The 13,462-nt window shown below is 37.1% G+C and overlaps 2 protein-coding genes and 1 long non-coding RNA gene across 13 annotated transcripts in view; 2 read left to right on the forward strand and 1 right to left on the reverse strand.

Annotated features, from left to right (window-relative positions):
* Positions 1-13,462, forward strand: part of adcyap1r1a (ADCYAP receptor type Ia) — a 375,079-nt gene that overhangs the window by 191,149 nt on the left and 170,468 nt on the right. The gene's annotated exons all lie outside the window — the stretch shown is intronic.
* The window catches only part of eef1da (eukaryotic translation elongation factor 1 delta a (guanine nucleotide exchange protein)), a 34,022-nt gene that overhangs the window by 12,279 nt on the left and 8,281 nt on the right, over positions 1-13,462 (forward strand). For 4 of the 10 annotated variants that reach the window (XM_087239800.1, XM_087239801.1, XM_087239805.1 and 1 more), the window contains one exon: positions 3,119-3,190. In XM_087239800.1, coding sequence (XP_087095926.1) covers positions 3,119-3,190 — 72 coding nt within the window. 10 annotated transcript variants of the gene reach the window in all.
* LOC147837256 (uncharacterized) lies at positions 7,383-12,310 on the reverse strand. The gene is made up of 3 exons (XR_015479063.1): positions 11,832-12,310; positions 8,577-11,723; positions 7,383-8,532 (listed from the first exon to the last, which is right to left on the reverse strand). It is a non-coding gene; the product is annotated as an uncharacterized LOC147837256 (long non-coding RNA).

Genomic DNA, 13,462 nt, shown 5'->3' on the forward strand with positions numbered 1-13,462 from the left:
TTTTTTTTTTACACGATGTGCATGTTATAAATGTGAGATGTTGGTACTATTTTGATTGTTAAATTCAGCATAAAAAAAGTTCATCACAAAAAGTTTTTGTTCATCACGTTGGTCAAGCTAACCCCCATGAACTATGTCTATATATTTGTAGGTACAGACATCTATTGTGAGTGTTCTTTTTATCCTGTCTCTTTAATATTGTCCATTTTGATATCAGAATTATATTGTATCGACCGAAATTAAGAAATATGTTGTGATATAAATTTTTGCCATATCGTCCAGCTCTACATACCTTTTTTTTTTTATTTATGATTAAAGATGTTGCTTGTCTGCTGATTCTCGCCTCTGAATGAGCTATTATTAGCTACTTTTACAGTCCGTTAGCTTTGCCCGCTTTTACAGTGTACACATCACACCCATGAAGAAACTCAACACAGAGCAACATAATATCCCGACTGCTTGGAAGTATGATTGTCAGAGCAACAGAAGACAAATTGCAGAAGTATGAATGCACTGCAATGGGGAAGTCATCTGCCATACACTATTAGGGGAACAACCCCATGGTGGGTAAAACATTACTATCTCCCACTGACCATCAAGTCACGAGCTAAATAATTCCTTTTTTTTTGTTGCCAAAAATATGAATAATTGTTGTACAATATGGTTTAGCATTACTAACCGACAAGGAGACAGACCCGCTGTGCTTTGGCAGAATTCCTTCAGAGAGACCGAGAGGGAGAGAGAAGCCAGAAGGGAGAAATTTAGGGATTTGTCCTGCATGGTAGCATCATTGACCCATAACAATCCATGCTACCTATAACTTTCAGTGCATTTGTGTGCTTTTATACAGTTTCTAACTTGCAAGTCAAGTGCAATTAAAGAATAATTTAAAATGCAAAGTCTAAATGGCAGAAGTCAACAAATAGATTTTCCCAGATTGGGCCAGTGGTTCAGATTTTTTTAGATTTTTCAGATTGGCCCCACCAAAAATAAAGAAGCTAGTAGTTTTCAAAAGAAAATACATCTGTAACTTACATGATCTCTCATACAGAAAGAGACAGATCTTGCATATGCTTTGTGTTTTCTTCCCTTTAACAACAGCTATAAACCGTAAAACATGGGGTGCTACAAATCCTTTAAAAAAAATCAATCCATTTTTCAACTGTAGGTGTATAGCTTTTTCTTAGCCACGTATTTTAAATGTCAAAAGTCAAACGTATTTGTATACATACACTACTTATTCAGCATGACTTGAAACAAACACAAAAAAAATACAATTGTAATGTAACAATTTGAATTACTATCTGATTTTGTCAAAGTTGGTGTTAAAATCAAATGCAAATTTTTGCTTGTGCGTGCACACACACACACACACACACACACATATTTAGATAGATTGATAGAAATCAAAATAACAAATATCAGAAATGACAACGGATTGTTCAGATTTTATTAATGTTGGTTTTAAAGTTATTAATTAATACACTTTACAGATTTCATTCATTCATTTTCCTTCTGCTTTGTCCCTGGTTTATCACAGCGGAATGCACCGCTTGACGGATTGACAGATACTTGATGGATTTAAATATTTAAAATTTCTGGGGGTCTGAATGATGTTTTGTTTGGTTAAATTTATAATAGTGTAATTAGTTGAAAACCACTGAAGATGTCGTCTTGTTCCAATAGGTGGATTTAGAGGGTTTTGCATAAAAAGCACAAGTGGATTCAGCTGGTTTTGACTCGACAGAAAATCTACCTGGTTAAACAAAGAATTGTCTTAAGTGACATTTTTGAATATTTCATTGCATATAAAATGAAACTTCTGAACCTAATCAGAGGAGCCTGATAGAAAATGCTTGTTTACAAGAGGTCTTTTGGATTCAGAGGGTTTTGCATCTGAACTCGTGTGTGTGTGTGTGTGTGTGTGTGTGTGTGTGTGTGTGTGTGTGTGTGTGTGTGTGTGTGTGTGTGTGTGTGTGTGTGTGTGTGTGTGTGTGTGTGTGTGTGTGTGTGTGTGTGTGTGTGTGTGTGTGTGTGTGTGTGTGTGTGTGGCCTATGCTTGTATATATACATACACACACACACATATATATATATATATATATATATATATATATATATATATATATATATATATATATATATATATATATATATATATAATGCACAAACGCAAAAATGTTTGTTTTATTTTAACACCAACTTATAGTATTTCTGTCCATTTTCCTAAGGAAGAACAGGATAACATTCACATATACCAAAAAAACCGCGCTAACTGTGCAAACGAGACAGCTTCCGAAACAAATGTCTTGGTCTGAAAGCATCCTATTTGCATGCAATTGACAACAGTCATAGTGAAAAAAATTTAGTGATCAGGCCAGTAACGATCCTGTCAACTGTCCTGAAAGTCTTGCATGCTGGATCGGGCAGTCCTTTTTGTCGAGTCTTGTCTCTGTTTTTTTCTGTTTATGTGTGATCCAAATATTCGTAGCATTAAACAGATGGAATTATGACTGTTTTGTGCTGCGTTTATTTATTTATTTTTATTTGTTTTATTTTTTTGCTCGCCATGTTAAGTATCATTAAGTTATGGTGATCACTAGATGCAGAAGTATAAATCAGCCTTTAGCAGTGACAGTGGGTTCTTTGGTGCTAATGTACCTTCAATTACAGCGTAAGACTCTTCCAACAAACTCAAACAAGTAGCAACATGTATTGGAGCATTTTTAATTTCTCGACCATGCATCTTGCTTTCCTTGCAATTATATGCTATTCGCATGCACGTGTACCAAAGTATGTCAGAAAACCATCAGCAGATCGTAATTGGTTATGGTCTGTTATTGAACTGATACCAAATCTTCTCCGTCTGCATCGCAATGCCGTTTACTCTATGAATGTGTATGACTGAACCCTAATGGTGAGGTGTGAATTCATGTTTACACAGCTCCTGTATGTCTGTCTATCATCTGTTTTTCCAGGTGTCTGCTTTTTTCTTTTTCCGCACTGACAGCTCTTCTGTATGCACCTGTGTTTGTTTGCTTGCTTGCACGCTCACACTCTTTCTGCCTCTTGCTAGTTTGTTTGACATGGGCCTTTTTACCCCGCTGTACCCTTCCAGGAGAGAGATGCTAGTGCCATCCTGCAGGACATTGCTAAAGCCCGACAGACTATCCAGCAATCCCTTGCCGGAGTGAGTACTGCCCCTTAAAATATAACCGACGGCTCGTCATAATCTCAACCCTTAATTTGAATCATTTTTTGGAGCATCCTGAATTTGTACTGTAATCTTCTTGAGAAATGCAGTTAACTAGTGATTACTGGCTGTCGACATGCATGGGAACACTTTGATTTTACTTTATGATGCTTTAATGAACCTCTAGGTGAAATTAACAGGACTGTTTTTAGATGAGCTTCTGCTGATCACTTACAAGACTGGAGCTACAGTACAAACACACAGCCTCCAGAAATATCCCTGTGCTATTTTAGTATGTTTACAGAGCCCCCTCTGTGCCACCGGCCACGAGAACTGAATCGGCTGTAGTTATGGATTAGTAAACTGTACATGCAGATTAGAAGCCCATGTTCAGCGTTTATGAGCTGTAAATCATTCGCAGTGCTGGATTTAGTTTTCTTAGTTTTGGATTTAAATATAAATTTGTATTTAGGCACAACTATGATACTGTAATTCTATTAATGATTCTGTACACAAACACAAATGTAGGTCAAATATTTTAAAACAAAAATAGTTTATTTATATTACTTTGAGAAATTACCCTAAAAACTCCACCGCAAACTTTTGTAATTTTTTTAATCATACTCTAATTATACTAAACAAAGTATGTAATAGGGGTGTCAAAATTAATCGTTTCTTCGGTGCACCGCGATGCAGACGTGGACAGTTCGGTATCGGTTCAGTAATAATCATAACCAGTTATTACTGACGTCATTTACCTCATATGGTCATATGGTATGGTCGCGAGGAAGGCGATAAGTGAGTATTTACAACGCTGTAACTACTTAAAACTCATAAACTGTGCACAATTTCACTGTGTGTGTTTGCTGGATCAGTCTTTCACTGACATATACAACAAAAGCCCCTATTTCACTGAGATCGAGACAATGAAAGTACTCCATTTCTCTCTCTCTCTCTCTCTCTCTCTCACACACACACTTACACACACTCACACACACACACACACACACACACAGTGGCCCATTTGACCTGCTGGCGTGGCTTTTCTTCTCCTCTCGGCCGTTTTACAGCGTTACTTCTGGGTAAAGAAACGAGCGCGTGTCTGCAGAGTTTTCTCCACTGTGTCTATCATACATCAGCTGTGAGATCGCCGCCTGCCGCTTATCAGTGTCACTCATCTGTGAAGAGTGCAGCGCGCAAGAGCCAATCGCAACCGTTTTTGTTGAGGGTGTGACCAATCAAAGGGGTGTAAAAGAACTAGACATAGATCAGAAATTGAGCTGGATATTTATATTTGTTTATATTATTTGCTTAATGCTCTTTTTGTTTAAAGTTACAGTTTATATATCTGACATATATCTGACTGTTTGTATTAAATGACAATTGTATTAAAAATAATATATAAATATTAATATATTCATACATTTTAATACAAGAACTGCTGCTGTGCAGAAAATATAAAACTGTGTATGGAAAGCACCGTCAATGCACCGTGATGCACTGAAATATCGTATTGAACCGAATCGATGGCATGATAATCGTAACCGAACCATGAGACTAGTGTAGGTTCACAGCTCTAGTATGTAAGGATACTTCCACTCATAACATAAAATAGATAAAGTGTGAATAATAACATCTCAGATGATTTTCTTATGTCAAAAAAGAAAATCTCCTTGGGTTGTGTTACAGCCAGCTTTTAAGCTGCAAATGGAAAGGAGCACTGTCAACTGAGCTTAATCAAGCTCAATGCCAAGGTGATCGCTTAGAATCCCAGCGCCATCATGAGCACACCAAACGCTGTTTATATCCACGTCCCAACAAGCGGCACCTGTGTACCAATCATGTATCTCCAACCTGTAACTGATACGCACGCACTCATCGCTGACAGGCTGGGACAACACGCACACACAGCCAATAAACGGAAGCGCCACACCCACTCACAGCCCATAGGCTTGAACGTCACAGGTTTTGTTTTGAAAACGTATTATATTTTGACTGTATTGGCCCATTGGTCAGGCAATAGGTATAAAACAAAACACAACTAGCTACTGTGAGGTTGGGTTTAGGGTTGCGGTTGGTGTAGATGCTAATAAAACACATCAGGTTACTATGAGGATGGGTTTTTGGTTGAGGTAGATGTACAATTGTTGTCAACTCCAGTTGTAAGAGCAACAAATAATAACTTAACTGCTAGTTGATCATTTAAAAAAAAAGTGGCAGAAGGTCTTTTTTTTTTTTTTTTTTTTTCCAGATAAATCATGTTGAACTGCATCCCAATCATCACAAAATTCACAAATTTTTCAAGTTTGGTGAAGGAAAAATCATGGTTTGGGGTTACATTCAGTATTGTGGTGTGCAAGAGATCTGCAGAGTGGATGGCAACATCAACAGCCTGAGGTATCAAGTCATTTGTGCTGCTCAGTACGTTACAAACCACAGGAGAGGCAGATTTTTCAGCAGGATAGCGCTCCTAATCATACCTCAGCCTCCACATCAAAGTTCCTGAAATCAAAGAAGGTCAAGGTGCTCCAGGATTGGCCAGCCCAGTCACCAGAAATGAACATTATTGAGCATGTCTGGGGTACGATCTAGGAGCCATTGGAAGATTTTTCTTTTTTCACTGCAGCATGACTTTATATTCTATACTGGGCATTATTTCTGTTAAGTGACAAGACTTTTGTTTTAGCAAAGTCAGACCTTACTTTCCTGATTAAATATTTAAAAATCAAGACATGATCATATTTTATTTGGGTAAAATAAGCGTAATCTAGAGGCCTTTGCCTTTCAAATAAACCACTTCTGATACCAAATGATCAACTAGAAGTCAAGTTATTATTTGTTGTTCCTAAAATTTGGATGGGCGACAAGACTTTTGTCAGGTAGTGTAGACATTATTATAATGCAGATTACTGTGAGTGTGGGGATAGGTTTGTATTAGAATGTCAGTAATCAAATTATATTAGATTATGAATTATAAATGAATAATCCTAATAAAATCAGAGTATGAATGTCCACGTAAACGTACTGACTGAGCCCTGTATGTTGAGTCATGCATGACAGAGCTGTCAGAAATGATAGTTTACTGTGGACTAGTGTTTATAATTCACACACACACACCACATGGGGTGACCTTTTGCCCTAGTTTCTCAGTGCTGAAAAATAACCTCTGTGTAGCAAAGGTTCATGGCTTATATCATTATTAAGCTCTCATGACAGAGAGAGAGAATGAGAAAGACGAGCAAAAGAAAGTGTGGCTCTGAAAGCAAATTCAATGGCACAGAATTTCATGGGATTTCTCCAGGTCATTAAATCGTGTCGTGTATCACTGCGTTCTAATGATTTTCACATAAACGCACTTGTAGCATGTCCATAGATCTTCCAACCATAGGAATTTGCACTGTGTACACCCGCTTTTAGATGAAGTGTGCACTGTCAATTTGAACCAACGGTCTTGTTGTGTTAACAGTTATAGCTCCATCCAATTGGGTTGTATAGATTCATTCAATTGTCATAGTAAAATCCTACAATTATACAAAGATTTTTATATGCTGCTGTAATATTTGAAAGACTCCATCAAATTCTCCCTTGTTCCCAGTCTTACTGATGCTGCATTATTTGGGTTTTCTGTCAACAGTTACTTGACGTCTGTGATATGATGAGATAAATATGCTCACTGGACTTCAGAGAAATCCAATGATAAAAGGTTTTGATAAAGATCTGAAATTATCTCGCATAACCCAACTGCGTACACCAAAAATGCTGTAGCAAACAGTCCTGTCGTGCAAGTGGATCTAGCTCGATCTCCTCCTCATGGTGACGTCTTCAGTTGTTTGTGCTGTGTTTTTTGCTGTGCATGTGCTGCGCTCTGCCTTTCTCAGTCTTGTGTTCGTCTGTCATTGTTAATATTGTAAGAGGAGGCAGGTTGCTTTGCAGTTGCCTGAGGATGTTTGTGTGTGCACCATTGAAAGCATAGGCCACACACACACACACACACACACACACACACATCAATGTTTGTGTGTTTGTGGTCTATGCTTTCAATGGCATGTTCTGAGTCTGACTCTGATTCAAATCAAAAACTACACCAAAAAAATGATGCATGACTGGATTTTGCTTTTTTGAGCAAATATAAATGTGTCTCTATATCGATTTTATTGTAAGATTTCTTGGAAATGCTTTAAGGGTTTATTAGTTAATATATTTACGAAAATGAACAACCAGTGAACTACATTTATTGCTAATGGTGTAACGGATCACAAATTTCACAATTCGGATAGTTTTTTTTTTGTTACGGATCAATCCATTTTTCAGATCAGACAAAAAGGGGGGGAAACTAATTTAATTTGCTTGACATGTATTACAAAAACAGGTGTGCAAGAAACCTTTTGATTTGAACAAACCTGTCATTTTAATAATAATAATAATCTGAGAACCTGTAATTAAAAAAATAAATAAAACAGTAAAATATTCAGTACTTATATTCACCTTTATTTGTTTAGCGCTTTTACAATGTAGATCGTGTCAAAGCAGCTTCACATATAAGATCATAGCCAATTGAAACGGTGTAGTTCAGTTTTCAGAGTTTAAGTTAAGTGTAGTTTAATAATCACTACTGAGAATTCAAACACTGAAGAGCAAATCCATCGATGCGCAGCTCTACAGATCCTGAACCATGCAAGCCAGTGGTGACAGCGGTGAGGAAAAAACTTCACCAATTGGCGAAAGTGAAGAATTAAAAAACCAAGAGAGAAACCAGGCTCAGATGGGCACAACCATTTCTCCACTGGCCAAACGTCTTGTGCAGAGCTGCAGTCTAGGCGCTGGAGGCTGGCGAATGCTGGACCTCAGTGAAGACTTGTCTGTTCCTGGAGCCTCACAGGAATCAGTCTCATGCTCTCCACTCCTCCATGACCACCACAGCAGCTATTCCAGAGTTTGGGAGCCATAAATGAGAAGGCTCGACCTCCTTTAGTGGACTGTGTAAAAATTCACTGATACTACTACTGTTGCTTATGACGCTAAATGTAGTAAGTCTAACATTAGAATTTGTACAACCCATATTTACTTTTAGTCTAATTTTCAATAAAAGATTGTTATTTGCTAATAAAACTACTTGTTTCATGGTTAGAGGAGTCATTTTTGAAGAATGATTCAGTGGCGTTTTTTGATGTCTGGTTGTCGCCACCTATTGGGTAAATAATGTAATTGCTGCCTGATACTTTCATTTTTGAGCTTCAAGTTAAATGCATATGATGGTGATTTTAATCTTTGCCATAAACATCACCTGTTTTTATCTAAAGTTGTATGACTGTTTGTTACTTCATAACTAACTCAAAAGACTAAAGACTGAATCTCTTTCTTGATTTTTTCATTTCTCAAATACAGATTTGAGTGCAGCAATTTGAAAGATTGACGACGTATGCAAATCACCATTTATAATTTGTTGCGTGGGTGTTGAGATCTCAATCTTTTAACGATTAATTGTGCAGCTTACACTGAATGCATTAATGCAGGCTAAACAAATAGTGACAGAAAGCACCTTTACTAACCTAAGAAACCCATCACATCTCGAATAACCTACCACAACTTCCGCCATCAGTATATTTAACAGGAAAGCCTAAATGCTTTCATACATGTGATTTGAATGACGTGTGAGGCAATCTCTCTGTGATCGTTACAAATTTAAGATTAATCTACAAGTTTAAAAAATAGTTTTCACCTAATCAACGGGTCACATGTGTTGCAAACTGTTGGTTGTGATCTGTAAGAATCACGGATCAACCGTTATCCATTACACCCCTATTTATTACAGTATATATTCATCTTTGTTGACATTAGTTAATAAAAATATTCTTCATGTTCACATTTTTAATGTCTTTAGTGTTTTTAACCTTTGATTTTAATTATTCACCAGTAAATGTTCAACTGTGATTATTAATACATGCTGTACAACATTGTTCTTAGTCAATGCAACTCATGGACCATTATTTTATATTCAGAAATACTTCTCAGATCTGACTTTATTTTTTCATGACACTGATTCAGCAAAGAGATGAAAAACACTCTGTGAGATTATTATGGTCCATATTGACATGATCGCATCAGACAGTCGCTCCAGATTTGTCGACTGCACACATCCATTATAGAAATTTCCCACTCCAGCACACCCCAATGGTGCTCCAATAAATTAGGATCCAGTGACTGTGGAGGACATTTGAGTTTAGTCAACTCATGTCCTGTTCAAGAAACCAGTCTGAGATGATGTGAGCTTTATTCGGTAGACACCATAGCAAAATGAGTACACAGTGGTCATTGAAGATGGAGATAATCAACATTGTTAGGGTTTTGCATTTATGCTCAGTTGGTATTAAAGGGCCATGAAACATGCTTTAAACCTGATTGAACACGGCAGCAAGGATGGGTGGTGTGTCTGAACTCAATTTGATAAAAGACAAAGTCCGGCATTGGCCAATTTTTGTACAGCTCTCCCGACAAAAATGCTTGCTGCCCACAAACAGCCTGACTGTATCTGACAGTACTGACAGCATCGCGTGGAAAGCCATGCAACCCTGATCATTGAAACAAACTCTTCACAACCACCCAAATACTGCATGCCGTGCATGGTCTCACTGCTTGGCAGGTCTGTCCTTATAGGTATGTCATTGTCATCAGAAATTTGTTTAGCCAAATCATATAAGTTAATACCTAACCTGTCAAAGCTTTTCTTTATCTTTGTGGCAAAATGATTCATTTATTGTATATTCAATTCATTGTTAATTTGTTGGAAGCTGTAGGGAGGCGGTTGCCATTTTCTTTTGTCTTAGTTTTCTCCTGTGTAAGAACAGAAAGAGGTATTGTATTTTGTTTTCTTTTATTTATTAGTTTAGTTAGATTGAAATATTGAAGTTAGGATGTTTTATGTTGGCCTAGACCCCTCCTGAAGACATGTTTGCTTGCTTATTTTTTTGACGCTAAGCTTGTTGTTTTTGTGAGTCAGTAGAAGGGAAATCTACATCCAAACCTCCACCACTTTCTTTATTACTCCTTCCCAACCCTAGACTGGGGAGTAGGGCTGCTCGATTATGGGAAAAATCATAATCGCAATTTATTTTGGTCATAATTGTAATCACGATTATTCAAAATGATTATCAGTTAAAATCAAAAATGTTCGCCCTCCTTTGAATATTCTTATGTATGAATATTTCCCAAATTATGTTTAAGAGGAATTCACAGTATTTCCTATAATATTTTTTCTTCTGGAGGAAGTCTTATTTGTTTTATTTCGGTTAGAATAAAATCAGGTTTAAATATTTTGAAATCTAATTTAATAGCTCTATATCATAAGCCCCTTTAAGCAATATTTATTTTTGATTGTCTGCAGAAAAAACTGTTATACATTGACTTGCCTAATTATACTAATTAAGCCTTTAAATGTGACTTTAAGCTGAATAATAGTACCCTGAAAAATATCTAGTAAAATATAATGTACTGTCATCATAGCAAAGATAAAATAAATCAGTTATTAGCAATGAATTATTAAAACCATTTTGTTTAAACTGTGCTTAAGCATTTTCACTGTAAGAAAAAAAAACTTTAGCTATAAAAGTCCTTCAGTCAAAAGCAGTGAGGGATTTTCTCCTTTTGTTGTTTGATTAATGTTAAAAACATGCGGCACAAGTATTGCGCGCTGTCACTTTAAGAATAGTTCGGCTTCGATATGGTTTCTCTTTTGCATGTCTTTTGATTTCTCACCTTGTTTATTACACAAATGAGGGTTAATATGAATAATCACTAAACTCTGACACAAATGTGCATGTATTTGACCATTAAATCGCTCGCATTAAAATGGCGTTAGATTTGTGTGCTCTGCTCGTCTTCGAGCCTGTGCGAGGCTAAGCGTGGCGTATACACACACAAGAGCATGTGCTCTTTCGCGCTTTTAAAAATATGAATGATGCGCATCCCGTGCTGCAAAAGTTACATTACAGTACATACTTTTAGTCATTTTCACGTGGAACTGAACTTTGCAGAGCAACAAATGTGTACAACTGAAAAGGGGGCAATATATGCTGGAATAATCGTTTGTCTGGATTAATGGTTTTTCATTATCGTTTGAAGCCGAAATCAAAACCGGGTTTTCCATTAATTGCACAGCCCTACTGGGGAGGTTGTAATAAATTGTAATAAAGCACGTGCTCTCATGAATAATTAAGGAGCAGGGTCTTCTCATAGGATAAGACTAAAAACTCAGTCTATGAATAATAACAAGAAACCGTCACATCATCGCTGGGCAGGCAGATAGCGCTTTTGATCTAGCCTCAATAATGATTTTAAAACCGGAAGATGAAATTAGCTGACAAAAGCTCAAAATGATCCAGTTTCCCCCTCAATTAAAGCTGACAGGTGCTAACATTGTCTTAAGTGATGCTCAACACAAATCTGTTAACATCTTAAAAGTACTCCAGGGTTTCTTAAACATTTAAGGCAGTTAATACATGAACGACATCTATTTGAGGAGAAACTTAAAAACCTGTTTTTATGAGAGATATGTAGAATATCAGGTTTATCACTTTGAAATTATCTTAAATTGATCAATTTACCACCTTGAGGTGGTAACTCACACTACGCACGGTTGAACCATTCCCAGGCGTCATTGTTCCCTCTTCCCCTTAGCCTGCACTCACACTGCATTTTTTTGTCTTCCAAACCTGAGCACACTTGAATCATCTGATGGGACTGTTCAGTTAGGAAGAGAAGCTCTCTTGTTCCATGTACTATGGAGATTGCTTTAGTTATTTTTTTTGTGTTATTTTAAGTTGTTTGAAATGCAGTGAAAGTCAAATCTAGGGCTGCAACTAACGATTATTTTACAAATCGATCAATCGGTCGATTTATTTTTTCGATTAATAGATGAATCGTAATTTTAAAAAAAAACATTAATTTCCAACCCGTTTATTCAAAAAAGCTCATCCCTGAGCTGTTATAATAATAATAATAAGAAGAAGAAGAAAATGAAGAAAAATAAAAGTAGTTTTGTCCTGTTTTCAATCCAAATAATTTTATATCAAGATACATACTAGACACATGAAATAGCATTAGATATTGTCTTGTTTTCTGAAAAAAAAAACACTAAGTGATTGCTTAAAAGAAGTTAAATTATTTGCGAATTGGCTAAGAAAAATAATCTTAATGAGCCTGCCAAATATCTCATGTCGTCGATTTTCTCAAATCGTGTCTTTGATAGTTCATACTGTGTGATTGTTACTCACGTGCATGAGCACCAATTTGCCTGTGATTTCATTCATTTGTCAGCGATTTCTGGAAACCTGTCGGCGAGTCAAAATCGGGGCTAATATTCTGCAGTCTGAACTAGGCATTACTGAGAGCTCTGCTCAGCACCAGCTCTCTCTGCTTCAGCTCCAGACATTGCGCCAAAGCTCAGTTTGATTTTCTCAGTTGCTGTTCTAAAGGTAAACTAGCTAGCGCTAACTTGTCAAGCTGCATAAGGAGTAAAACATCAGCACCAGGGACTTTACGGCCCTTCCTTCTGTGGGATTTTTGTAGGATTGTAGTGATTTACCCAGCTGTTAAACTCCCTTCCTGCTCATCCCTGTTTGAGGCTTCAAACCCTGCATCAGTGCGCGAGAGAGACCGTGTTCACCCCGCTCCATGCTGAACTAAAGGTTTTTTATTTATTTTAATTAATTTTTTTTTTTTTTAAATAATCAAACGTATCCGTGTCGCGCGACACAACAAATCAATTATGAAATTCGTTGCCCACACTTTTAGTAATCGATTTTTATTGATTTAATTGATTTGTTGTTGCACCCCTAGTCAAAACTTTTGCTGAACAGATCCACCACTTTTGACGCTTATAAATGTTCATGAAGTCCTCTTGCTGCAGGTATGAGGTTTGCTGAACGTGACTGCTGACGTGCAGCGAGAGGATTGCGTCTTTAATGAACTGATAGTTCACATTCATTGAAAAGTAACATTCATTCATTCATTTTCTTGTCGGCTTAGTCCCTTTATTAATCCGGGGTCACCACAGCGGAATAAACCGCCAACTTATCCAGCAGGTTTTTATGCAGCGGATGCCCTTCCAGCCGCAACCCATCTCTGGGAAACATCAACACACACACTCATACACTACGGACAATTTAGCCTTACCAATTCACCTGTACCGCATGTCCTTGGACTGTGGGGGAAACCGGAGCACCCGGAGGAAACCCACACGAAGGCAGGGAGAACATGCAAACTCCACACAGA

The sequence above is a fragment of the Danio rerio genome, chromosome 2 (genome assembly GCF_052040795.2).
Source record: "Danio rerio strain M-AB ecotype USA chromosome 2, GRCz13ab, whole genome shotgun sequence".
NCBI classification, from domain to species: Eukaryota; Metazoa; Chordata; class Actinopteri; order Cypriniformes; family Danionidae; genus Danio; species Danio rerio.